Consider the following 25,360-nt stretch of genomic DNA (forward strand, 5'->3'; position numbering starts at 1 on the left):
GCTCGTATATGTGTATTATATTATCAGTAATTAATAATTTATTTACATGATTGCAAACGATGCTTCATTCAAAAAGTACATTATAAAAGCTTTAACGGATATAAAATATAAAGTAAACATTATTATTGCGAATCAAAATGATGAACGAGACACATGTACAACCTGTAAAAAGAATCAAGCAAACGACGAAAATGAAGAGCGATAGAATCCATTCATTTCTATGTTTCCTATAAAAAACGACGAGGAGTTATAAACATTAGAGAGATTCTTAATGGACGAACAAAATCGCGCAAAATTAGTAAAATATTTGTTAATTTTCATCCATTTATGTTTTTCGTGATGGTTTAGACAAATATATTTAATTATTATAATTTTGCACAGATAAAACAATTACACAAACTTGGTGGCCAAAATATAAAACATACTGTACAAAACATGATGAAAAAATGCTTTGCATTCGAACTAACGCAAACATTCAGTTGGTTTGGAAGAAGGAACAAAAAACAGTTTTCCAAACTGCGCTTTTGCACAATTGTAATAGGTAAATCTGAAATATTTGTTACGTCCGGTGGACTCCACGATTATTTTCTTTCATGTAATATTAAACGTCTACGCTCTGGAACTCTTTGCACTTAGCATAAACAATAAACTAAAGGAATATCTAGCAGGCGAGACTAATATTTCAAAATCTAAACCATGCGTGATAAATATTCGAACAAAGGTCCTCTAGAAGACCAAGAATTTTAAACAGCAACTAAAAGATACTTGAACCATGAGAAAGGTCGAAATCTAAACAGTGCGCATGCAAGAGATAAATAAATAGATCAAATAATATTTTTTTTCTTGGAAGTCGTCTAGTGAAAACGCGTTATAGGAAAAGTCTCGAACAAAGGCCCTTCTAAGAACTAGAGTGATATTTTATAAATGTAACTATGATCCGCGATTGACAATGAGACTGGCGACATTCGACACCACGTGTTCGCCTGCTAGATCACCCTTACGCTTGAGATAAAACTCATGTGAATAATAAAACTGTCAACTTAGCCGATCATGGCGGACTCTGCAGTGGACGAGACTTAATTTTTTAAAACAAAAAGTCTACACCAATAGGCGCAACCTCTTGAATCTTCTTTTGGAAGGGAGACACCCTCAACTCATGAGACGGGCACCATTTAAAAATTGATTGGTTAAAAAAGAACATTGCTTTCCTAATGGAGAGGGTACGCGAAGAGACGCCAAGATTCGATATACGCGAAATCCTGGCTCAGAAAAATCTTTGTCTTCGGCTCTCGATATAAAATACCCTTACATCAAGTCTGGCTACAACTCACTCCGACTTATTGAGTCTTCAAGCCTATTCTCGCAGTTCTATCCGCGATTGTGATAGCCTTAGGAAGTTAAGTTGTGAGTGAGAAAGAAAACTAATCAGTGTATTAAGACTCTTAATTGTGTTGCAAAATCACCTATAACTACAGCGATCTCCATCCAACCTGATAGCACGAACCAAGATCTTCTCGCCCCGCAAACCATTTGTGATTTAGTTTAACAACGCTCTCAATAAATAGTAAGTCATTAAATTTTCCCATCTCTTTTATTTTTATTTTCTTTTTTCTTTTCCTGAAATGATTCTTGGATAATAAATTTAACCCCTTAGCAGAAACATTACTTCAAGTCTCTTCTCTCACATCCTCACTCGTCATCGAGGATCACCTGCATTTTGTGAAGCGATCCGTGACTTTCTTCACTTCACCGAGGGTCATCAGTATTTCGCGGAGCGACCCATGATTTCCTTCACGTCACCGAGGATCACCTGCATTTCCCAGAGCGACCCGTGGCTTCCTTCTCTTTACCAAGACACATATATCTTGCAGAGAGATTCGCTATTTCATTCAGTCCTTCTCTATGGGTTTCATCTCGCCTAACTATATAATAAAAGAGAGATATAATAAATATACTAATAAATAAAAAAAAATATATATATAACAAAATATAAAGCACATCTACTTTTATATACCTAATATTTAAATAACAACTTTTATTACCCGGATATAATCTTTAAAACAGAAACGCCAAGAATTATTTCACATCTCTTTCCTACCATACAATATTATTGTTATTATTACTCATTCACAAATCTTTCCTTAGTGGAAAGAATAAAACGGTCTTCCCGAGCGGCACTAAGTTCACGTAATCGTCGCAATAGGCGGCTTAAGAAGGAATTGGCTCGAGCGTCCGTAGACCCGAATTTTGTTGGAAATTTCATTAAACTTAAGCTAGTTCCGCGAGACTTACACAATATACAAGTACATGATACACAACCTTGCCCTATTTTTTTTGCCCCCTATCCTCTTTTCTCTCTATCTTCCAATTTTCATTTTCCTAATAACTTATATCAGTAATTAAAACTACATATATATATATATATTTTTTTTTAAATAAATGATGTAAAAAAAATAAAATTTAATAAAGGAACATTTAATTCGATTCACGAATTTTTATTTTAACAATACATTTTCTTAAATTCTAATGTGTAGTTGTGTTCGTGTGCGTGAGTGTAGGTGAAGGAAAATTATGTTCTCGCGGGTGTTACAATAAATACGGAGGACATCAACCGGAATTAGACGGGGAAACTAAAGTTTAAATTTCGGTTGGAAATTTACAATATATATTCGTGAATCGAATTAAATGTTCCTTTATTAAATTTTATTTTTTTTAAATCATTTATTTCCATTTTCTTAAATAAATGTAACATTAAAATTTAAATTCGAGTAATTTATTAACCTGATCTCCTTCCTGTTATCCGAAATCGCACAACATCCCGTCCCGGGTAATAAGGATTCAGTTCCTTTACCAGAAAAGGGACCGCCGAGCGAACGGTCTTTTGATAGGGTAAGAGCGGTCCTTCCGATCGTTGACCTATTTGGGGCCCTAGTCTGTTCGTTCGACTCTAGGAGATGCATCGTTTAGCGTTTGACTAGTGGTAAGTAGGTTACGCCCTCCCGCTGATTCTTCCTTTCATTGAGTCTGGATGTAACATATTATAATATACTTCCTTTTATTGAAACAGAGTAATTAGTTTACAAATGTTAATTAATTGGTGATAAATTTAATGTATTTTTTTTATCTCAGATGAAAGAAAATTTTTGTATGTTGAATCCGAATCAGTTAACTGTTTTCCTTTATCATTCACCATTTTCCAGATATTTAGATATTTAAAGCCGATTATGATTAAAAAATGATTCAAATTATTGGTAATCGAAAATATCATCTGGCAAACTCTGGCAAACGCTTTTTAAAATTGATTTTGATTGCTAAATTGAAATGCGTTCCAAGTTTGTTTCAGTATCCATACTTTTGAGTTATGTTGAATTGCATATTTAATTTGTTAAAAAATATTATTAATCCCTTGGAGCAACTCATAAGAATTTAATGAAAATGAAAGCTCTGTGGTCTCTTTGGTCACTGATTTCGAACCTGAATGTCGAAATTTTCAAATTGGAAATGGTGTAATCAATATAGCAAAGTTTTGTAGATTTAGTCAGTATGACAACACTGACTCTGTAATTGTACTATTTAAAATTCTGGCCAAGATTCGAAATCAGTGACCTAAAATACACAAGTCATTCATATTCATGAAATTCACTTGTATACAAAATTTTGCTTCAAAGAATTAATAACATTTTTTAACAAATGTAATGTAATGAAGTGTGTAATTCAACATTATTTAAATAATATAGGTACTTCAAAGAAAATTGAAACGGATTTCGATTCAACATGCAAACTTAAATTTGAAAAATGCTTGCGAAAATCTAATATGTTTTTGATTATCAGTAATTGAAATCGTTTTTACCCTTTATTTAATAAAAATTGATTCTAAACATTGAAAAATATCTCGAAAATTGTGAGTAATGGGAATAAACAAATATCGAATTTGAATTAGTGTGAAAAACTATTTTAGGAAAGTATTGTTTAATTGATGATTTATTCTCTTTATTGAGCAATATTTTAAGATACATTTATTATTAAAAAACTCGACAAACTATTTTGCGCATCTTAATTTGATTACTGAAATCTAGATCTAAAACTCGTTCTCTTATTTTTCAGATGTAGTTCAAAAACATTATCCCGATGCTACAAATACATTTATTTGTACTTTTTTTACATACATTTATTTGGCTAGAAAGTATTTTCAGGCTGTATCTCGACTGTAAAACAATACGTTAGAGCAGACCCATACAGCACCGAAAGATTGCAGAAACGTTGCTTAGACCTTGCATTGAAACATTATAATATTGCATGGAAATTGCGAAATGTTTCTGCAATGTTACTGCAAGTCTGCGGCAACGTTGAAATGTCCGCCCTTAGAAATATTACAACCCAGTCAGCCAGGTCTGTTCTAACAGATATTGCCAAGTGCTTGCTACAAATTATTGTCAGCAAAAAGGCTACAAATTTGGTATAAGAGTTGTTATTACCGATTAAGCTGGCAGATTGCCGGCAAGAATCAAGCAAAGCTTGCTAACATAACTACACAGCAAATTGGCGGCAGAAACCGAGCAAAGCTTGCTGACATGACTGACATCAAATTGTCGGCAAAAACTGAGCAGGATCTAGAGTGCGCAATCTGATGGCAAATTGGCAGCAAAAACCGAACAAAATCTGCAGCTTATTACAAAGTATTATAAAATAGTTCAGTCGCTTATCGCTATGCGGCGCGTTATTCATTATCTATACCCGTATTCAAATTCTTGTCATGAGTGTATATAAAGCCTACAAAATGCTAATAATATTATAATATATATATTTCTATCAGTTCAATTTTTGACACAATTCTTATACAGGAAATTCAGATATTGAATTGATTTTTTGCAAATCGGACAGAAATTGTTCGATTTTCACTTATTCAAACAATTTCTGTCCAAAAAGATCTTTAATTTTATAAATTAAGTTATTTGAATTTACCTATATGTTTTAACATATTAATATATGATTTTATATAATGTCTAATTATCTAATGGTCATTTTATGACCAAAACTTATCATCATTTTGTTACTTAGGGTTAAGGCTTTAAATCTATTTAAATATATACGTTTATATGAATGGCCAAAAGCTGCAGAATTTGTACGGTTTTTGCTGACAATCTGCTATCAGATTGTCTTGCGCAGATCTTGCTCGATTTTTGCCATCAATTTGACGTCAAATCATGTCAAGCTTTGCTCGGTTTTTGCCGTCAATTTGCTGTCAGGTTATGTCAACAAGCTTTGTCACCAAAACACAAGCTTAATGCGGACACAGATGGCACTGGATTTGTTACCAAGTTTTGAGCGAATTTGATGCCAATTTGGCAACAATTTGTTATCAAATTGCTTACTGGGAATGTAATATTACAGTAATGTTACGGTGCAATGTATTTGTATAATATTGAAATGCGTTGCTACAAATATGCAGAACGCTTTAAATTTGATAGATAAACTTTGAAAATATATAAAGATATCCAAGAGAAATAAGAAAAAAAGATTGAGAATTTACGCAATTACGAGTTTTTTCTCTCTTGGATGTCTTTATATATTCTCGAAGTTTATTTATTTAAATCTGAAATATCGTGCATATTAAAAAATTATTATCAAATTTTTGGTTTTATATAGGAATGGAAACTATTTAACAATTTCCTGTTATCTAGTTAACATCGCTATTTTATAAATAATTTACAAGTTTAAGAAAATAGTAATGATTAAATAATTTCATTCATAAAAGTTAAAATTTTACTTATATAGATATTAGACTCTATTTTACATCTTAAGTAGACAATTAACGAATAATTTTAACTTTTTTGCATATTTATGTATCCGATTACTGAACAATCAGTTCAATATCTGAATTCCCTGTGTTGGGATTGTATCGGATAAATTAAACTGATAAAAATAGTTATATCTTTAATCTTATTAGGCGCTCTTTGCAAGCTTTATGTAATCATCGTGACTGAAACTTAAATGCGGGATAGATAACGCAACGCGCGCCGCATAGCGGTAAACAAACGAACTAGCGATTACCGAAAACTGTTTTTTGTAATGTTTTTGAAATATTGCTGTAACATTCTCATAAAATATTACAATTATATGTTCCAATAATGTCTCAACAATATTACATTGCAACTTGCAAGATTGTAATATTACTGCAATGTATTAATTGCAATGTTCTGTGCTGTATGGGGAAGGACAGCACGCGATTGTCGCTCCTTATCTAGATTTATGTCTCAACGATCGCATCCGTGTGCTGAACGTATCGGTGTGTGCTTTCACGGATACTACACACATACGAGATGAAAGAGAGAGAAAGACGGCGCCAACATTTCTCTTTGTCAAGCAATCAGTGTACTACCACCATAGACATAGTATATCTAGATCGAGTGTTGAGAAGTGGGAGCTGAGAGCCGAGGTGCACGTAGGAAAGGACATAGGATCTGTTCTTTGCAGCTGAACTGGCTGCACTGGTTCAGAGTTTATCTTTTTCTGTCCCCATTGGAAGGAGAATGATGGGCTCTGAACTGGTGCAGCCAGTTCAGCTGTAAAGAACAGACCTATACTCTATGTTTCGTCCCGCATGCGTTCTCTCTCGCTCGCACGTAGCATGACACAAAAGAGAGCGCTATGCTTTGTGCGAGCGAGAGAAAACGCAAGGGGCACAAAATAGAGTATGCCCTTTTCTACGTGCATCTTTATCCCCACTCCTTAAATAAAGGCAAACGCTCGGTCTAGATACACTATATCTATGATTATCATTATCGAAAAGATCGAAAAGTGGATGTAGCATGGATATGAACCAAATGACCGACAGTATCGAAAAGTGGATGTATCACGGACATGAACCATATGGAGATTTGATCGACAGTACCGAAAAGTGTAGGTGGGTAAGTGTTTCCAATTCCTAAAAGTAGATGCACGGCGCTGCTTTACGGCCTAGAAAAAGCATCCCACGAAAATCGCCGGCATTGTCTCTTTCAGGCTTCTCTCTGATATCACTTACAGCACTACCACGCATGCACGCCTCTCGGGCGTGTAAAGATGCCTTTACATGGCAGCGTTAAGGTGCCTTTACATTGCAGCGTTAAAGTGCCTTTACATAGCGGCGTTAAGGTGCTTTTACATGGCAGCGTCAAGCATCTGCGCAGAATATTGTTTCCCAGAATTATATTTATTTCATTTATTTCATTATATAATAGATATATGTGTATGTGTTATTATTATTAATCAAAAATATATTATAAAACGTTATTACTCTGGCAGTGTAAATTAAAATAAAATAAAAATATAAATGCAGCAAGAGATTTTGAATGGTTGAAATATTCAAATAAATAAGACACAAGAAGAGATTCACAAAATGACACAGTTTGAAAAACTATTGTTAAAAGTAGGAAATGATTTAAAGCAGTGCTCGGAATTAAATGTCCTTTTCGGGCTGATATCTGAGGCAACGCCTACGATTCCCCCACTATTGTTCGAGGCTCGACAGCCGCCGATCGCGCGGGTAACACTGTGCTTCAAGAGAGTCCCTATATAAAAAATATTCTAGGATCGTATCTTTTGCCAAATTGTCATTAAAATTTTCCTTGTTAGATAATTTTTATTTTCATAAATAATTAAATATCAAAATTTCTATTATTAATATATTACATATATGTAATCTATTATACACTTATACACATATATTATATATGTTATAATAATATATGTTAGATAGTAATATATAATAATTACAATTTTGATAGTTTCCACATCACCCATGAAGTACTAATAGTTGATGCGTTTTTCTTAAAATGGTTTCTCCAGTAGGCCTACTCCTAATGGAAAGATAATAGCTTTTGATGATAGCTTTTAGAACTCTATATAAATCAGTGTAGAGTCCTATATAATCAGAGAAGCGACATCGTTACCCTCTCCATGCTACCCATGATCGCCATGTTGGTCCCGCAGCTGTTCATGTGTAATCTAAAATGTCTTAAAAATGTCTCAGAAATATTCAAATTTTTTTTTTTTTGGAAAATAATATTACAAATATTTTTTCTCATCTACGGTACGCCGGTTGCGATTAGTTTGCACGTAGGATTCACTACATGCAAACTAACCGCCAACATAGGACGCGTTCACTTAACGACCGTAACGCTCGCGAGCATTATCTTTATTTAACTTTCGGTGAACAACAAAGATGAAATGATACGTGAGCGTTGCAGTCGTTAAGTAGAACGGGCCCGTAGTGGTCAGCCAATCAGCAAGCAGAACGCCATTGTCGCTTCTCTGATTATATAGATTATAGATATAGGACTCTAGATCAGTAGACTGACCAGTGAACTCTATACATACTGGAATAAACAATCCTTTTGATTGGTTGTCGCCACTATTTCGGCGAGAGAGAGGTGCCTATGGCCAGTATTCATAGTCAGTTCTTATATTTAAGACCGTCTTAAGCACAATCTTAAAATGCCCTAAATCAACAACAGAGCCGTATTAGCATCTTGAGACATTACTTAAGATGATCTTGAAATAAGAACTGACTATGAATACCGGTCTATGGATTCTGGCATCTCTTTTTAATATTACCTGATTGGTCCATAGCATGCATCATTCTGATGTCACGTGCGCATGTATTGTGTACATACTTTTCGGGGCCATGTATTTCGTAGGAGTTAGCGGTCTAGTAATATAAAGTTTGTGGTATATTATCTGTGCTGATATTTAGTTATCATTATCTTCTTTTTTGCTTACACGTTTAAAGAACGATGTTGTGGAACGATGTCGTGTATGTGTCGCTGCTTTTACTCTCTATGGCGTTCGGATGTTTTTATCGTACAATAAAAGAATCTCAAGTGAAACAATGGATCGCAACCGTTCTTGGCTTTGCCTTAGTGATCTGTGTTTCAGGATCGTCAGCCTTACATCCAATTGTTACTGTTCTTATCAACGCCATTATCATAACCAACTTGTCATGGAAGTACGAATATGTTTTTAAAGTCAATCTCTAAAATTGTTCGATAATTGCTAAATTTAGAGTATTGTTCACTGATTCCACTAAAATTTTACGTAAGTATGTATTTTGAAGCATAGAAATCATATGTATTATATATTAATGTTTATTAGTTAAACTATATTTGACTTAAATTATTATAGTGCGTTAATCTTTTTTTTTTAACTCTCTGCCAGCAACATGTATAATTTAACACCTTCGAGTTGATAACCTAGGACTTTAAAAGCCGCACCGGCCTTTTTACTATTTTTATTGTTTCGTATAAAAATCTGAAAAAATTCTCGTATATTTATGAAACCTTTAATGCCCGTATCAGACTACGCATTCAAGATTGAGATTGAAGATTGAAGCTTGAAATTTGACCAATCATGATAAAAAAATTTTAGTTCCTTTTGTTCTGATTAGCCAAATTCCAATCTTTAATCTTCAATTTTCAATGCTGATACGGGCTTTAGGAGGCGCCATGATACTGCGCTAATGCTGTTCGGGGATCAATCAATTTCCTTATGCTTATGATTATGCGTTTATGCAAAAGTGTGTGCTTCCCGCTTTATTTCAAATATGCATAATAGAAAACGCAATCTTTTGCATTGTGTTCCATATATTGAAATGAGACAATATCACAATATATTTTTACTGTTTTATATACAATAATTAATTAATAAATTACCAAACTTTAATTCATGCATGAGAGAGTAATATACATGTACGCACTAACATTATCGCAATTTCTAATATCTTCTTTGTCTCAATCATACGCTTACTCTGTTTCTCTCTGTATCTCTCTTTCTAATCGCTCGCTTACTACGTACTGCATACCTTCATAGCATATCAACATCCCAATAAGGTTCCAATCATCTTAAATTGTAAGATAATAACATTCTATGGAGATTAATAAATCTGCCATTAACCTCTCAGCAACATGAAAATGTTCGCCCAATCCCATTAACATTCCAAAGACTTTGCGCGTAACGTTGTATTAATATTCATACAACATAACACAAACTTTCTAATATTATTTTCAATAAGGAATCTTTGCAAAAAGATATTATATTAGCAAAAATCGATTAAATACTGTTGGTTTTCAATAGCTTCCAATTGTTTTTCCAATAATAATTTAATAGTTCAAACTCTTTTTTTTATATGTAATCTCGCAAAAACTTCATAAAATTAACTGAAACGAGCTATTTATTAGTGTATTTTTGGGAACATTGAAAAAAAAATATATATATATTGTATGTTCAATATGAGTGATTTAAACTTTTTCAGGCAATTATCTGCCCGTTCTAAGAAACAATCAGTCCAATATCTGAATTCCCTATATTGAGATTGTATCAGTATAATATTGAACTGATAAAAATAATTCTATTTTTAATCTTTTGTCAGTTGCTCTTTGCAAGTTTTATATACTTCTCATGACTAAAATTCAAATACGAGAATGTACGCATCGCGTGTCGCACAAACAAACTAGCGGCTGAATACTATTTTTTGTAAAGTTTCTGAAATATTACGCGCAGTAACATTTCTTATTAAATATTAAATAAATAATAATCTTGGATATATGAAAACGTGCATAACAAATTCAATTACTAATATTAAACGATATTTCATAGTTTTGTAATATTTTCAGCATATGTAAAAAGTGAAATCTTAGCGCGTAAGGTTGCTAAAATATTAAAATAAAGTTCCATTAATCTTCCGACAATATTATAAAGTAAGGTTTTATTATAAGATTAGTGGTATATATCAGTAACATGACCATTAAAATATGTAAGTTTGTAATCTCCCTATAATCTTACTGCAATGTTCGATGCTGTGAGGGTATCGCTTAGCTTTATTCTTCTAGCATATTCGCTTACGCGTTTACTCGCTCTTCTCTCTCTCTCTCTCTCTCTCTCTCTCTCTCTCTCTCTCTCTCTCTCTCTCTCTCTCTCTCTCTCTCTCTCTCTCTCTCTCCCCCCCCCCTCTCTCTCTCTCCCCTCTCCCTCTCTCTCTCTCTCTCTCTCTCTCTCTTTCTCTCTCTCTCTCCTTTTGTTCATTCATTATTCTTTCATTCTCATTATTATACCTTTGTATTTATTCAACATTTATTCTTCTATTTTATTCTTATCTTTCTATACGTAAATAAATAAATTTATTTATTTTTATTTTATATAGCATAAATGAGATATACAATACAAGTTATTTTCTTTTTTTATTTCACTATATATAATTAATACAATACATAATTACGTTTCACTATGGTATAGTTAAATACAACACATGCACATACAAAAATACATACGCACACGCACACATACATAATACTTTTTTTATTTATAAAATATACAATATCTTATTTATGCTTTATAAAATAAAGATGAATAAATTAATTTATTATCATGTAGGAAAACAAGAACAGAAAGAAAAGTCGAAGAAATAAAAGATTATAATAATGGGAATGAAAGAATACAATAAAGAACAAGCAGAGAAAGAGAGAGAGAGAGAGAGAGAGAGAGAGAGAGAGAGAGAGAACGAATGAGGAGCAAGCGAGACAGCTAACATGAAAGACTTCCGAAGTCTCGCTCGTAAGGCTCGCTTTATCTATAATCCCTCGCGTTATATATCTTATTATTATTGTAAAATTTTTGTTTTTCGCGCTTATTGATCCGAAAATAATTACAATGAGTTAATGATATTTTACCGATTAAAATGATACCAAACACGATATAAATCGGATAATTTTTAATCAATTATATAATTAAAATTATAATTACTTATTTCATTAAAAATAATCCGATTTATGTCATATTTAGTGTCATTTTAATCGCAAAAATGTAATTAATCCATTACAATTCTTTTCAGATATATAAAATGCGAAATACAGAGATTTTATTTTCTATAATAAGATGGCATATACACGTCAAAGATTACAGATAAAGAGAGCCTGGCGAGAGAGACTTCGGAAATCTTTGATGTTTCCCAGACAGCACAAGGATGTCCTTAGGACGTCCAAAGGGCATCCAGGACATACATGTAGGATATCCTCAGGATATCCCATTGTAATCCTCAGATCTTCTCTGGATGTCCTGAGGAAGAGTAAATGATAGCCGTATATTAACCTCTGGAGAATCCAGGGAGATCCTGTGGAACATCCTAAGGATTTTTATAGGATATGTTAGGGATATTTTTCGTATGTTTCAAGGAGCAAATTTGAAAATTTAAATATAAATTAAAATTATGTTTTGTTATTTACTGCCAATATTAAAAATCTATTATTAAAAATAGTTCACCGTTCTTTAATATTTGAGGCTTTCGTGCTGTACATGAATATTTTAGGTTTGGCTCCCTGGTTTGAGGTGTGTAATATTTTCTAAACAATCCAATATCTGAATTCCCTATGTTGGGATTGCATCAGAAATTGAACTGATAGAAAATAATTACATTTGTAATTTCCTGTCAGTTGCTCTTTGCAAGCTTTATATAATTCTCATGACCAAATCTCAAATACGAGTTCGCGTGTCGCATAGCGGTAAACAAACGAACTAGCGGTTGAATACTATTGTTTGTAAAGTTTTTGGAATGTTGCGAACAGTAACATTTCTCATGAAATATTAAATAAATAATAATTTTGGATATATGAAAATGTGCACATTAAATTCAATTATTAATATTAAATGAAATTAATGTTAACAATTAATTGCACATGTATATGTCCTCTGGAAATCCAAAAGACATCCAATATAATAGACAGGGCAGATATATCCTACAGACATCCAGGGGTTATCCAATGGACATTTATAGGACATTAATACTTATTATAATATTTAAGATTTCTAAATTGTATAAAATAGCCGACACAACTAAAAATAATTATGTATGCATATTAAATTTTTATAAATATATTTATAATAATATCTTAAAACATCCTACAAATGTCCTAAACCGTCCTGGACATATTCAGGATGATCCTGAGGATGTTTTGTGCTGTCTGGGTTGTCATCTCGCCTGCTTCTTCATTCTTTTTTGCTCTCGCTTTTATCGATTCTTCAGCATCGGGGATTTTTCGTTATGTACAAAATATAAACATTTTATAAAATAAAAACTGAAACTTACATTTTTGATTTTATTAGTATGAATATAAATATAATGGGATTAATGAGATTCTTGCGATTAAAATGATACCAAACATGACATAAATTAGATTATTTTTAATCAATTATGTATTATATAATTATGATTATTCATTTCATTAAAAATTGTACGTTTTATGTCGTGTTTAGTATCATTTTTATCGCAAGAATCTCATTAATCCATTATAATTATATTCATACTAATAAAATCCAAAATGTAAGTTTCAATTTTTATTTCATAAAATGTTTATATTTTGTACATAAAGAAAAAAGATCCCCAAAGCAGACGAATCGATAAAAGCGAGAGCAAAAAAGAATGAAGAAGCAAGCGAGATGACAAACATCAAAGTTCCGAAGTCTCTCTCGCCAGGCTCCCTTTATCTGTAATCTGTGACGTGTATATATCATCTTATAATAGAAAATAAAATCTCTGTATATCGCATTTTATATATCTGAAAATAATTGTAATGGATTAATTACATTTTTGCGATTAAAATGACACTAAATATGACATAAATCGGATTATTTTTAATGAAATAAGTAATCATAATTTTAATTATATAATTGATTAAAAATTATCCGATTTATATCGTGTTTAGTATCATTTTAATCGGTAAAAAATCATTAATTCATTGTAATTATTTTAGGATCAATAAGCGCAAAAAACAAAAATTTTACAGTAATAATAAGATATACAGGGTGTCCTAGACCACACGTACACCCTTTTCTTTCAAAAACTAAGCATTTTAGAGAAAAATGTTTTGAACAAAAATTGTATGGTTTTGAAGGGAACATAAGATGGTGTCATTGGTTTGACCTTGGATGGCATCGTTAAGGTCAAGTCAAGGGCACCTTTAATTTCTTAAATGAAACCCCCTATTGTTTATTGCATATTTTTATAGCTTACCTCGAGAGCTTTCCAAAGCACTATAATAAAGTATTTTTTCATTAAATACTTTTTGAGTTATTTTATATTTTAATCTGACATATTTTGATATAAAAAATTAAATATCTTGTAAAATATTTAGTTTTCAATAATCTTACCTTAATACTTCTATATACAGAATAATGAGACAAATCAATTAGTGCAAAAAAAACAAATAATTGTTTAAAAAGATACATTGTAAATAATTTTCTTAAAAACAATTATTTTTTATACTAATTGATTTGTCTCGTTATTCTGTACATAAAAGTATTATGGTAAGATTATCAAAAACTAAATATTTTACAAGATATTTAATTTTTTATATCAAAATATATCCTCATGTTATTACTGAAACACATTTTCAAAATCGATTTTCAGTGAATATCTAGTGCGGTATAATCGGTAATCATCTAATAGGGCCCATCATTATTGAAGATCATTTAAATGTTGAACGATACTTGCATTTATTATAAGAACAGTTGCCCGAACATCTTGAAGATCTGCCTTTAAACATCAGAACATAAATGTGGTTTCAACAAGATGGAGCACCACCTCACTTTAACAGAATTGTTATGAGATATCTAAATGAAAAATTTCCTGAGCGCTGGATTGGCGGGGGAGATCCAATAAATTGGCTTGCAAGATCTCTTGATCTATCTCCTCTGGATTATTTTTTGTGGGGGCACATGAAATCTCTAGTCTATGCGGATAAGCCAGTCAATCGGCAGTAATTATTAAATAAAATTAGAGACGCTTGTAATAATATACGTAACGATGCGGAACTTCTTTTGTGTTCTACAACATCAATAAGTCAAAGAGCAGAAGTGTGTGTAGACCAAAATGGTGATCACTTTGAACAATTTATAAAGTAATTTATAAAGTAAATTATTGTTTAATTATCGTTTAATTATTGTTTAATTATCAATAAATAATATTATCTTTAATAAATAATATTGTTCTTATTTTATGCAATTTTGTTTTTTCGCTATAATTTTGAAACAATCGATTAGGGCATATGTGTATTAAGATTTTTTGATTTAGAATAACAAAAAGAATACACAGTTTCAGTGTGGACATCACATTGCGGGACACTGCAAAAAAAACAAATGTTTAAAAAAATACATTGTAAATAATTTTCTTAAAAACAATTATTGTTTTATACTAGTTGATTTGTCTCATTATTCTGTACATAAAAGTATTACGGTAAGATTATCGAAAACTAAATATTTTAAAATATCTCGTAAAATATTTAGTTTTTTATATCAAAATATGTCAGATTAAAATATAAAATAACTCAAAAAGTACTTAATGAAAAAATACTTTATTATAGTGTTTTGGGAAGCTCTCGATATAAGCTATAAGAATATGTAATAAAAAATAGGGGGTTTCATTTAAGAAATTAAAGGTGTCCTTGACTTGACTTTAACGATGCCATCCAAGGTCAAACCAATGACACTATCTTATGTTCCCCTCAAAACCATACAATTTTTGTTGAAAACGTTTTTCTCTAAAATGCTTAGTTTTTGAAAGAAAAGAGGTGTACGGGTGGTCTAGGACACCCTGTATAACGCGAGAGATTATAGATAAAGCGAGCCTCGCGAGCGAGACTTCGAAAGTCTTTCATGTTTGCTATCTCGCTTGCTCCTCATTCGTTCTCTCTCTCTCTCTCTCTCTCTCTCTCTCTCTCTCATTTCCATTATTATAATCTTTTATTAGTTCGACTTTTATTCTTGTTTTCCTACGTGATAATAAATTTATTTATTCATCTTTATTTTATAAAGCATAAGTAAGATATTGTATATTTTATAAATAAAAAAAGTATTATATATGTGTGCGTGTGTGCATGTGTATTTTTGTATGTGCATGTGTTGTATTTAACTATAGTGAAACATAATTATGTATTGTATTAATTGTAGTAAAATAAAAAAAGAAAATAATAACTTTTATTGTATATCTCATTTATGCGGTATAAAATAAAAATAAATAAATAAATTTATTTATTTTTATGTAGGGAGACGAGAGTAGAAAGAATAAAAGTTGAGCAAATAAAAGAATATAATAATGGGAACAAAAGAATATAATAATGAACAAGCAGAGAGAGAGAGAGAGAGAGAAAAAGAGAGAGAGAGAGAGAGAGAGAGAGGGTGGGAGGGAGGGAGGGAGAAACGCGAGTAAACGCGTAAAGGCTCGTACACACTTGCAACAATACATCGTAACTGCCACGCCGTCGCGTAACACCGACGCAATGTATGGACGATACCCTGTAACCTCGCACCGAACATTTAAGCGCAACATAAATGTTCGCGGTGGAGTTACACTGCGTCCCGTCACTTGTCGGTATTTCTGCGCCGCATCAAAAGATGTTACGCAGTGAGATTACGCGTCGTTTGGACGGGCTTCAAAACAAATGAGCGTAACACAGCTTGCATCGGTGATCAGTCTGCATCAGTCGCCACTATCGCCAGTATGTAGTTTGAGTATATACTAGCGTTCAGCATGGAATGGAACGAAGAAACTACTCTACGATTTATTGATATTTACAAAGAAAAAGATTTGCTCTGGAATCCAAAAAATCAGAATTATTATCACAAAATAATGAGAAATGATGCTTGGCTTGATATAAGCAAACAAATGAATAAATATATAAATATATAAATATATGCTGCTGCAGCTACGACACTTCTGTCCATTTTGAGTGTTATCTCACGACTGCCACGAACATAGTGGGACGCAAGAATGTTCTTGTTTGCGACGACGTTCGGTTCGGGTGACAACTTTTCTCAAACATGTACGCGTAACATCACCCCTATCCGATCTTGTTTACGATTATGTTGCAGTTACGATGTTTTGTTGCAAGTGTGTACGAGCCTTAAGAGAATATACGAGGAACATGAAACTAAGCGATACGTAGTACATAGCGAGTGAGCGATTAGAAAGAGACAGAGCGTATGATCGAGAGAAAAAAGATACTGCAATAATGTTAGTGCGTACATGTATATTACTCTCACACACATGAAAGAGACAAAAATAGTACGATTATGTCTGGCTTTGTCATGTTAGAGTCCCTACAGATAGAGTCTAGCCACTCAATTAGTTTTGGAAAAATATGGCGGCGGTATATACATGAATGCGTGTAGTTCAGTGTAGTTGCAATTGCATTGTAAAAATTTTGTTTGGCTACAAATTGATAATAAAAGTAAGTAAAATTATTCTGTATATGATTTCCAAACAAAATAAAAAATCAATACAGTGAAAAGTTATGATGTTATAAAAAAGTGTATTTATTATAAAAATTGTCATCTTAACCTCACATTGTTCTTAACAGTAAAAAACTAAAAAAAGACAATCTTATAAAATAGTGCAATGAAATATGAATTTTCAGATTTCAAAATGCCAACTTGTTGTATTCCACAATGCAAGAATTATTATCAGAAAGGCTTTTCACTCTACTTGCTTCCCGCAGATCCCACCAGAAAAGCATTATGGATTGCCAATATTCTTATTTAAATAAATAAAAATTGTTTGTTTTCTTATTTCATTTCTTTTTAAATTCTTATGCTTCCTATAACCATTTCTATTGGTTCCGCTATGTTTTTCCAAACTTCGTTTTAACCGATAAAAAGGAACACGCACCGTGGCCAGATTCTATCTATAGGGATTCTTTGTCATGTAAGATTGCAGCTCTGCCTATCGCGACATCACGCAACTAATCTACTGCTCTGTTTTAAGCGGGGAGCATACAGTTTTGCATAAGCGTATAATCATAAGCATAAGGAATTTGATTGGTTAATTTCCTTATACATGAGGAAATTGACCAATTAAATTCCTTATGCTTACGATTATGCGCTTATGCAAAAGTATGTGCTCCCCGCTTTACTCTTGAGCCTCGATCTCGCACACACACACATGCACAAAATTTTTGCAGACAATAATCTTTTTTACTAGGCTTTTAAACACGTTTCTAAACGTTTCTATATTCTTTCATGCATTTCCGAGCAGACAGATATCTTATTTTGCACGTACACAGTGCAAAACTTTTATATTACATAAGTATTGTTCCGATCTGACGCCAGAAGCTGATAAAAAACTATAATTTTTTAGTTTCTTTCTGTTTTTAACATAAACTCGTGAAGTCTCATCTTTGTTTCGATGTGTACTTAAATCGTGGAAAAGGATTTATTATCCTAATCAACTAAAAAAAAGATTTCGGTGTGCAAAATAATAATCGTTTTGATCGGTAAAACAGACGAGCTTGTGCATCCCCTTAATAAGAAGTCTTTATCATCATAGAGGGATTGGATTATATTCTACTTATTTTATATAGATTTAAATCGGAGCACACCCAGATAGCCAAGAATGTTAAAATCACGTTTTGCCAAAGCTTTGCGACAAGATGGGCTTTAATTTTGACAACAATTGTGCAGCAAACATTTATCTTCTTTTGGTTTGTCTAAAAGTTTAAAGCAAATTGACGGCAAAATTTTTCGTCTGACGATGCTGTAAATAATAGAAAAAGGCTTGTCCGTAAATTTTACGCATAGAAGAACACCTATGATGCTATTCACAGTGTAACACAAACGTTATGTCAATTAGTGGCAAATCTTGTTATACACGCTATAATAGCAAATTTACGACAAGAACAGAACAAACATTATTGTACATGATATGATAACATATTTACGAAAGAACAGAACAAAGTATACTCTGGCACAACGAGACGCAAAATTCACGTAAATAACAGAGCAAACCTTGCCATGCACGGCATGACAGCAAATTTACAACTTTACTTTATTACAAACTTTACAAAACTATAGTATTCTGCCAATAGTTTGTTTGTTCATCGCTATGTGACGCGCTATGTGCATCCATCTCATATTTGATTTTTAGTCATATTTAGTCATATTTGATTTTTAGTCATATTTAGTCATATTTGATTTTTAGAAATATATAAAGCTTGCAAAAATCAACTGGCAGAAGATTAAAAATATAATTATTTCTATCAGTTCAATTACTGATACAATCCCAAACATAGAGAATTCAAATATTGGACTGATTGTTTCTTTTAGATCGGGCAGAAAAATGTTTGAAAAACTTTAAATCATCCATTTATTGTTTACTTAAGCCGGGATTACGATGAACTTTACGTAACGGGACGCGACGGGACGTAATGTAACGTGACGTTAACGTAAACCGTAAACGATTGAATACGAAAAATGAATTCTATCGTGAGGCAGTATTATCAATTTTTTAATTTAATTTTGGCCGGATATTTGTATCCGAAACTGCGTAAGAAAAAACGAATACGAACTATTGGTATGAGGGAGATTTTTCGGAGAAGAATCCAGTTTGGTGATTGATTTAACCTATTAAAGGAACTCCATTTTCATGATCCATTTCTTTTGAAGCATTCATTTCTTTTGGCATTTTTGAATCCTGCATTTTCTTTATCATATATTTCGGGATGCGCCCTCACACACTCTAATAAAACGTCGTTAATCGACAGACCGACTTGACAGAACGCGACGTCAAAGCTTAACATTGGCAAGCTTTCGCGTCACGTTAAGTTCTAATATTTATTTTACGTTACGTTGAAGTCAGTCGTAATTGACAACATAGAAAACATTGTGTTTAGGTTTTACGTTACTTTACATCCCGTCGCATCCCGTTACGTAAAGTTCCTCGTAATCCCGGCTTTAAAATGTAAATATATATATATAATTCATATATTCATCATATTATGAATTCATTTTCAATTATTCATATATTATCATTATCTCATAATTATAATAAATGTCACCTAAGACTCTTATCTGCGCGGTCGTATTCTTGAACGACGCGTCAGAAAACATGATGGTTTACTTCACAAAAAATATTTCTCTCTGTGAGATTTATCGTTTCTCAGAGTTTGTCGCAGAGTTTCTGAATCACCTTCTACAGAAAATTACCACAAATTTGCTGTCATGCCGTGCACGGCAAGATTTGCCCTATTTTTACCATAAATTTGCTGTCATCCCGTGCATGGCAAGGTTTGCTCTATTATTTGCGTAAAATGTGCATCACACTATTGCGACAAGCTTTGCCAGCAAAAGCTAAGCTTTTTGCAAACACATCTTGTCACAATTTTGCTATGAAGGCATGCCCGAGTTTGCTGCAAACTTTGCGCAAAATTTGCATCATTTTGCTTGCTGGGCAAACGTTGAAAAAACGTGATTTTTATTAAAAATTTATAACTTTTATGAGTATAATAATATTGATTCCAAAAGGTTAAGTTATTTGACCATCAGAAAAGGAAGACTTTTGTAAGAAAGAAAAGTTTCATTCAAGAAAAAAACAAGATTATTTTTGCAGCAGATTGATCATGAACTTCAATTTATTTGTATCAAAATAAGTATATACGAAATACAAAACTACAAAGAATAAAAATATTTATGGCACAGTCCTTACAATAATACGTGTAGTATTCTTCGTTGGCTTAGCATATAACGCACAACAAAACATCAAAAAATCTATTTGCGAAAATCTATTTATCAAAAAATCAAAAAACAAAATACCAAAAATCTATGAAACAAATCTTTTATACATACCCAGTCAGCCATGTCTGTTCTAACAGATATTGTCAAGTGCTTGCTACAAATTATTGTCAGCAAAAAGATTACAAATTTGGTATAAGAGTTGTTATTACCGATTAAACTGGCAGATTGCCGGCAAGAACCAAGCAAAGCTTGCTAACATAACTACACAACAAATTGGCGACAGAAACCGAGCAAAGCTTGCTGACATGACTGACATCAGATTGTCTGCAAAAACTGAGCAAGATCTGGAGTGCGCAATCTGATGGGAAATTGGCAGCAAAAACCGAACAGAATCTGCAGCTTATTACAAAGTATTATAAAATAGTTCAGTCGCTTATCGCTATGCGGCGTGTTATTCATTATCTATACTCGTATTCAAATTCTTGTCATGAGTGTATATAAAGCCTGCAAAATGCTAATAATATTATAATATATATATTTCTATCAGTTCAATTTTTGACACAATTCTTATACAGGAAATTCAGATATTGAATTGATTTTTTGCAAATCGGACAGATAATTGTTCGATTTTCACTTATTCAAACAATTTCTGTCCAAAAAGATCTTTAATTTTATAAATTAAAGATCTTTTTGAACAGAAATTGTTCTAATAATAATTATTAAATATATTATTTAAATTCATCTATATGTTTTACCACATTAATATATGATTCTATATAATGTCTAATTATCTAATGGTCATTTTATGACCAAAACTTATCATTATTTTATTACTTAGGGTTGAGACTTTATCCATTTAAATATACTATTTTATATGAATGGCCAAAAGCTGCAGAATTTGTTCGGTTTTTGCTGACAATCTGCTGTCAGATTGTCTTGCGCAGATCTTGCTCGATTTTTGCCATCAATTTGACGACAAGTCATGTCAAGTTTTGCTCGGTTTTTGTCGTCAATTTGCTATCAGGTTATGTCAGCAAGCTTTGTTACCAAAACACAAGCTTAATGCGGACACAGATGGCACTGGATTTGTTACCAAATTTTAAACAAATTTGATGCCAATTTGGCAACAATTTGTTATCAAATTGCTTACTGGGTATATTTATTGAAATCAGTAAAAAGATTTGTGTAAAACATTGAAAAATCTCTTTTAAAACCAAAATCTTTATATATTCATTGAAATTAGCATAAAAAACATATAAAACACGAAAAGAAATCTAAATTATTGATTTACAAAAATATTTCTGTGGTCGGCAACCATGAGGCCACAGACGCATTTTCTAACTGTCCTTACTACTAAAAAACAAATAATTGAATACTAGTATCCTCTTACACATATAACCTCACTATTAATAAGTCTTTTAGGAGGATATATCGAATCCCACTATCTACTAGTTATTCTAAAATTCACAATGAAAAAAATTGACTGTTTCAAATCCCCACATTGCCGGTGGAGAGTTAATTTTCCGAGAAATTTTTTTATACTTTACTTTTAAAACTTTTACATTTAATATATATCTTATATTTAATTTATCATATATAATATTTTGCGTGTATATAGGATATTACATAACTTAACCATTTTAAATTGCTTTTAAACTATTTTATGAAAAAATGGTTCAAACCAAAATTTTATGGTATCAAAAAGTACATGCAGTATAGCAATCAGTTTTTTGTTATCTTACTTTTTTTATCGAAATATAAAAATTATCTTATGATTTTTAAATGAAACGTTTCACTTCAAAATTCGAAAGCCTATTGAATATTGAATTGAAAAATTATTTTCAAAACACTATAATAAAGTATTCTTTCATTAAGTACTTTTTAATTATTTTATATTTTAATCTGATATATTTTGATATAAAAATTAAAATATCTCGGAAAATATTTAGTTTTCGATAATCTTATCGTAATACTTTTATGTACAGAATAATGAGGCAAATCAATTAATATAAAAAGAATTATTGTTTTTAAGAAAAAGTATTTAATTATTTACAATGTATTTTTTAAACAATTATTTGTTTTTTTTTTTACACTAATTAAATTTATCTGATAAATTTGTCTCATTTATCTCTTAAATTTGTCTTATTATTCTGTATATAAAAGTATTACGGTAAGATTATCAACAATTACATAATTTTTTTAAATATTTAATCACAATAAAATTGTATATATAATATTTGAATTACTTTTATAGTTTAATATTAAAATTATATTCGGAAGTTTTTACACTTTTTGTCAATCAAATATAAATTTAATTTATAAAAGAACTCAAAAATATAATTTTTCAGAATGAAACTCCTATTGCTTCAAGTAAGTAGTAAAACAGACAATTTTCCATTCCTGTTAGTTCTAAACAATTAACTTAGTATTCTAAATCTTCTGTTTTGAGATTGTATTTTAGATATGATTAGAAATTAAACTGATGGAAACAATAACTATATGTATATATATTTAAGCGTAGTAACTAGTAGCCGCGGCTTGCAGGTTTCATTTATTTCTAACATAAATTTGAAAACGGGAAAGTACGCATAGCAGTTAGTAAGGGGATTATTGAATTAAATATTAAAAATAATAGTAAATATATTTAAAAAAAACCTATCACGATGACTTTGACCTTGACATATGTTACTAAGGTTGTGTCCATGAATAATATTTGAAAAGTTTTAACCGTCATTCATTGTTTATTAAAAAGTTATCAACAACAAAAAATTTATAAATGGAATGTAATTCTTCGTTTTTTAGAAAATTGAAATGTAGAAAAAATTGTATGAATAAGTAGAAATATATGTATAATTTTCTATAGGAAATGAATAATCGGGGGAGGAACTCCTTCCCGTGCGCTCTACCTCTAAAAAAACTCATCTAACCCATATCTAATCTTACATATCTTATAACTTAACTTTAAATTAGAAACAGATTTGGATTATATTAGTTTTTTGGAGGGGTCGGGCTACCTTAGGTTGCGCCGGGGAGAGACGGAACTTATCCTCCACCCACGCATTTCTTATAGGATTATTATAGTTACATATTATACAGTTATACAGTTACATATTTCCAATTTTCCACGCGAAACGAAGTCCATCCCTACCCTATATACATGGTTGTCTTATTTTAAAAGTTCCACCCTCATAACTTTTCAGGATCAACGTTTGAAGGAAAACGACTCCGATAAAAGTTGTAGGGAACAAAGGGGGCTATCTAATAATGACCTTAGATTTGACATTAAAGGTCATTTTCAAGGTCATTTGAAGGTCAACTTCCGTTTCTTAAATGGAACACCCTATTTTTCATTACATATTCTTGTAGCTTATCTCGAGAGCTTTCCAAAACACTGTAATAAACTATTTTTTATTAAGTACTTTTTAAGTTATTTTATATTTTAATCTGATATATTTTGATATAAAAAATTAAATATCGTAAAATATTTAGTTTTTGAAAATTACAACAAGTAATTACGACAAGTATATCATCCGAATAATTGTAACCGATCTGTAGAGAATGTTGATGTTAGTGATAATAAGGATGAATAAGTTTTGACACATTTGTTTGTAATTTTGTATTAAATTATAACTATATTCAGATAGTGGCGTTTTATTTGCTTCATTTTATATCGAGTAGAATACATAAAATAATAAGTTTGTAAGTTTAACAAAAATTATGCCCAGTTTCGTGAATAAATTAAAAGAAAATTGCCTTCCGAAAGTGCAAACTAAAAAAAATTTAATTTAATTAACTTTATTTTACATGAATAAATATTCGTTGTTAGATTATATGAAAAAAGAATGAGAAAAAGAGTGGCAGGGACAAGAATTGAACCCGGGTTGGATGCGTGACAGTCACGCGCTTAATGTCCGAGCTACACCGCCTTTTCGCTAATTGATATAACGGAGCCAGATATATGGAAAGCCATATTGTTTAAATCATTTTCTTGGAAATGGCTGAGCATTGCGCTCTATCCCTTTGCTCAAGTATTCTTCTAATAGAGTACTACACTATAAAAGCCTTTTTCAATTCGGTGATCTTAAAGTCGCGCCCTCCCCTGCTAGTCGCAGGAACGTGCGCATCATAAATATAATAGCACAATACTCTAGTAGTAGAGGTTCTCATTAAAATTTTCTATTCAATATTTTATTTTGTATTAATAACAAAAATAATTATTATTCTATTATTAATTACGTATATGTACGTTCTATAACAATTCAAAATATTTATGTTTTATGGTTATCAAAGTATTGTGCTATCACATTTGTGATACGTACGTTCTTGAGACTAACAAGTAACACTACCCAACTGATACTCACCGATTTGAATGAAACTTAACATACTTATTAAACACCGAAAAACATTAAATACGTGTTTTTTTGTTTCGGCTAAACACGATTTTTAGGGGTAGAAAGCACCCCTCAACCCCTGGAGGTGGAAACAGTTATGACTAATTATTTCTGAAATGATACATTTTCTGAAAAAAGTGCTTAGGACCAGTGTAGAGTTCAAAGTAATGCACTTGATGGCGACCTTGAAGTCGACCTTGAGGTCGATTTTCAAAGTCAATTAAATTTGGAAATAATTAGCCGTTGCCGGACTTTGACCACATCCTGTATCTATAATCAGTAATTTTATGCGTTGACTAAATCTGTCTTCAGAATTGATTTGTTGCGTTATTTTCCTAAAAAAAGAAAAAAACCTGACGTAATGGGAAAATAGGCGCAAATTTATAGAAAAAATAAGAAGGAGAAAAAAGTTTTGTAAGTAACTTCAGAATAGAAGTAAA

General features: G+C 31.6%; 1 protein-coding gene and 3 long non-coding RNA genes across 5 annotated transcripts in view; 3 read left to right on the top strand and 1 right to left on the bottom strand.

Annotated features, from left to right (window-relative positions):
• Positions 1-1,378: 1,378 nt before the first annotated feature.
• LOC138936782 (uncharacterized) lies at positions 1,379-7,042 on the bottom strand. Of its 2 annotated transcripts, none has more exons than XR_011447426.1 (3): positions 6,893-7,042; positions 2,782-3,024; positions 1,379-1,918 (listed from the first exon to the last, which is right to left on the bottom strand). It is a non-coding gene; the product is annotated as an uncharacterized lncRNA (long non-coding RNA). The 2 variants fall into 2 exon arrangements; XR_011447427.1 differs by having other exon boundaries at positions 1,379-1,922.
• A 1,696-nt stretch (positions 7,043-8,738) lies between these two features.
• The window catches only part of Frj (membrane bound O-acyltransferase domain containing farjavit), a 36,501-nt gene continuing 19,879 nt past the window's right edge, over positions 8,739-25,360 (top strand). Inside the window, exon 1 of the mRNA XM_070303545.1 lies at positions 8,739-8,986. Coding sequence (XP_070159646.1) covers positions 8,775-8,986 — 212 coding nt within the window. The 5' untranslated portion in view covers positions 8,739-8,774. The remainder of the gene's footprint in view (positions 8,987-25,360) is intronic.
• LOC138937356 (uncharacterized) lies at positions 8,993-24,104 on the top strand. Its single transcript, XR_011447498.1, has 3 exons — positions 8,993-9,075; positions 22,878-22,899; positions 23,730-24,104. It is a non-coding gene; the product is annotated as an uncharacterized lncRNA (long non-coding RNA).
• LOC138937357 (uncharacterized) lies at positions 16,221-17,589 on the top strand. The gene is made up of 2 exons (XR_011447499.1): positions 16,221-17,252; positions 17,439-17,589. It is a non-coding gene; the product is annotated as an uncharacterized lncRNA (long non-coding RNA).

This window comes from Polyergus mexicanus, unplaced genomic scaffold, assembly GCF_030449975.1.
Source record: "Polyergus mexicanus isolate NDT 795.1 unplaced genomic scaffold, iyPolMexi1.0 SCAF_10, whole genome shotgun sequence".
Classification (NCBI taxonomy): domain Eukaryota; kingdom Metazoa; phylum Arthropoda; class Insecta; order Hymenoptera; family Formicidae; genus Polyergus; species Polyergus mexicanus.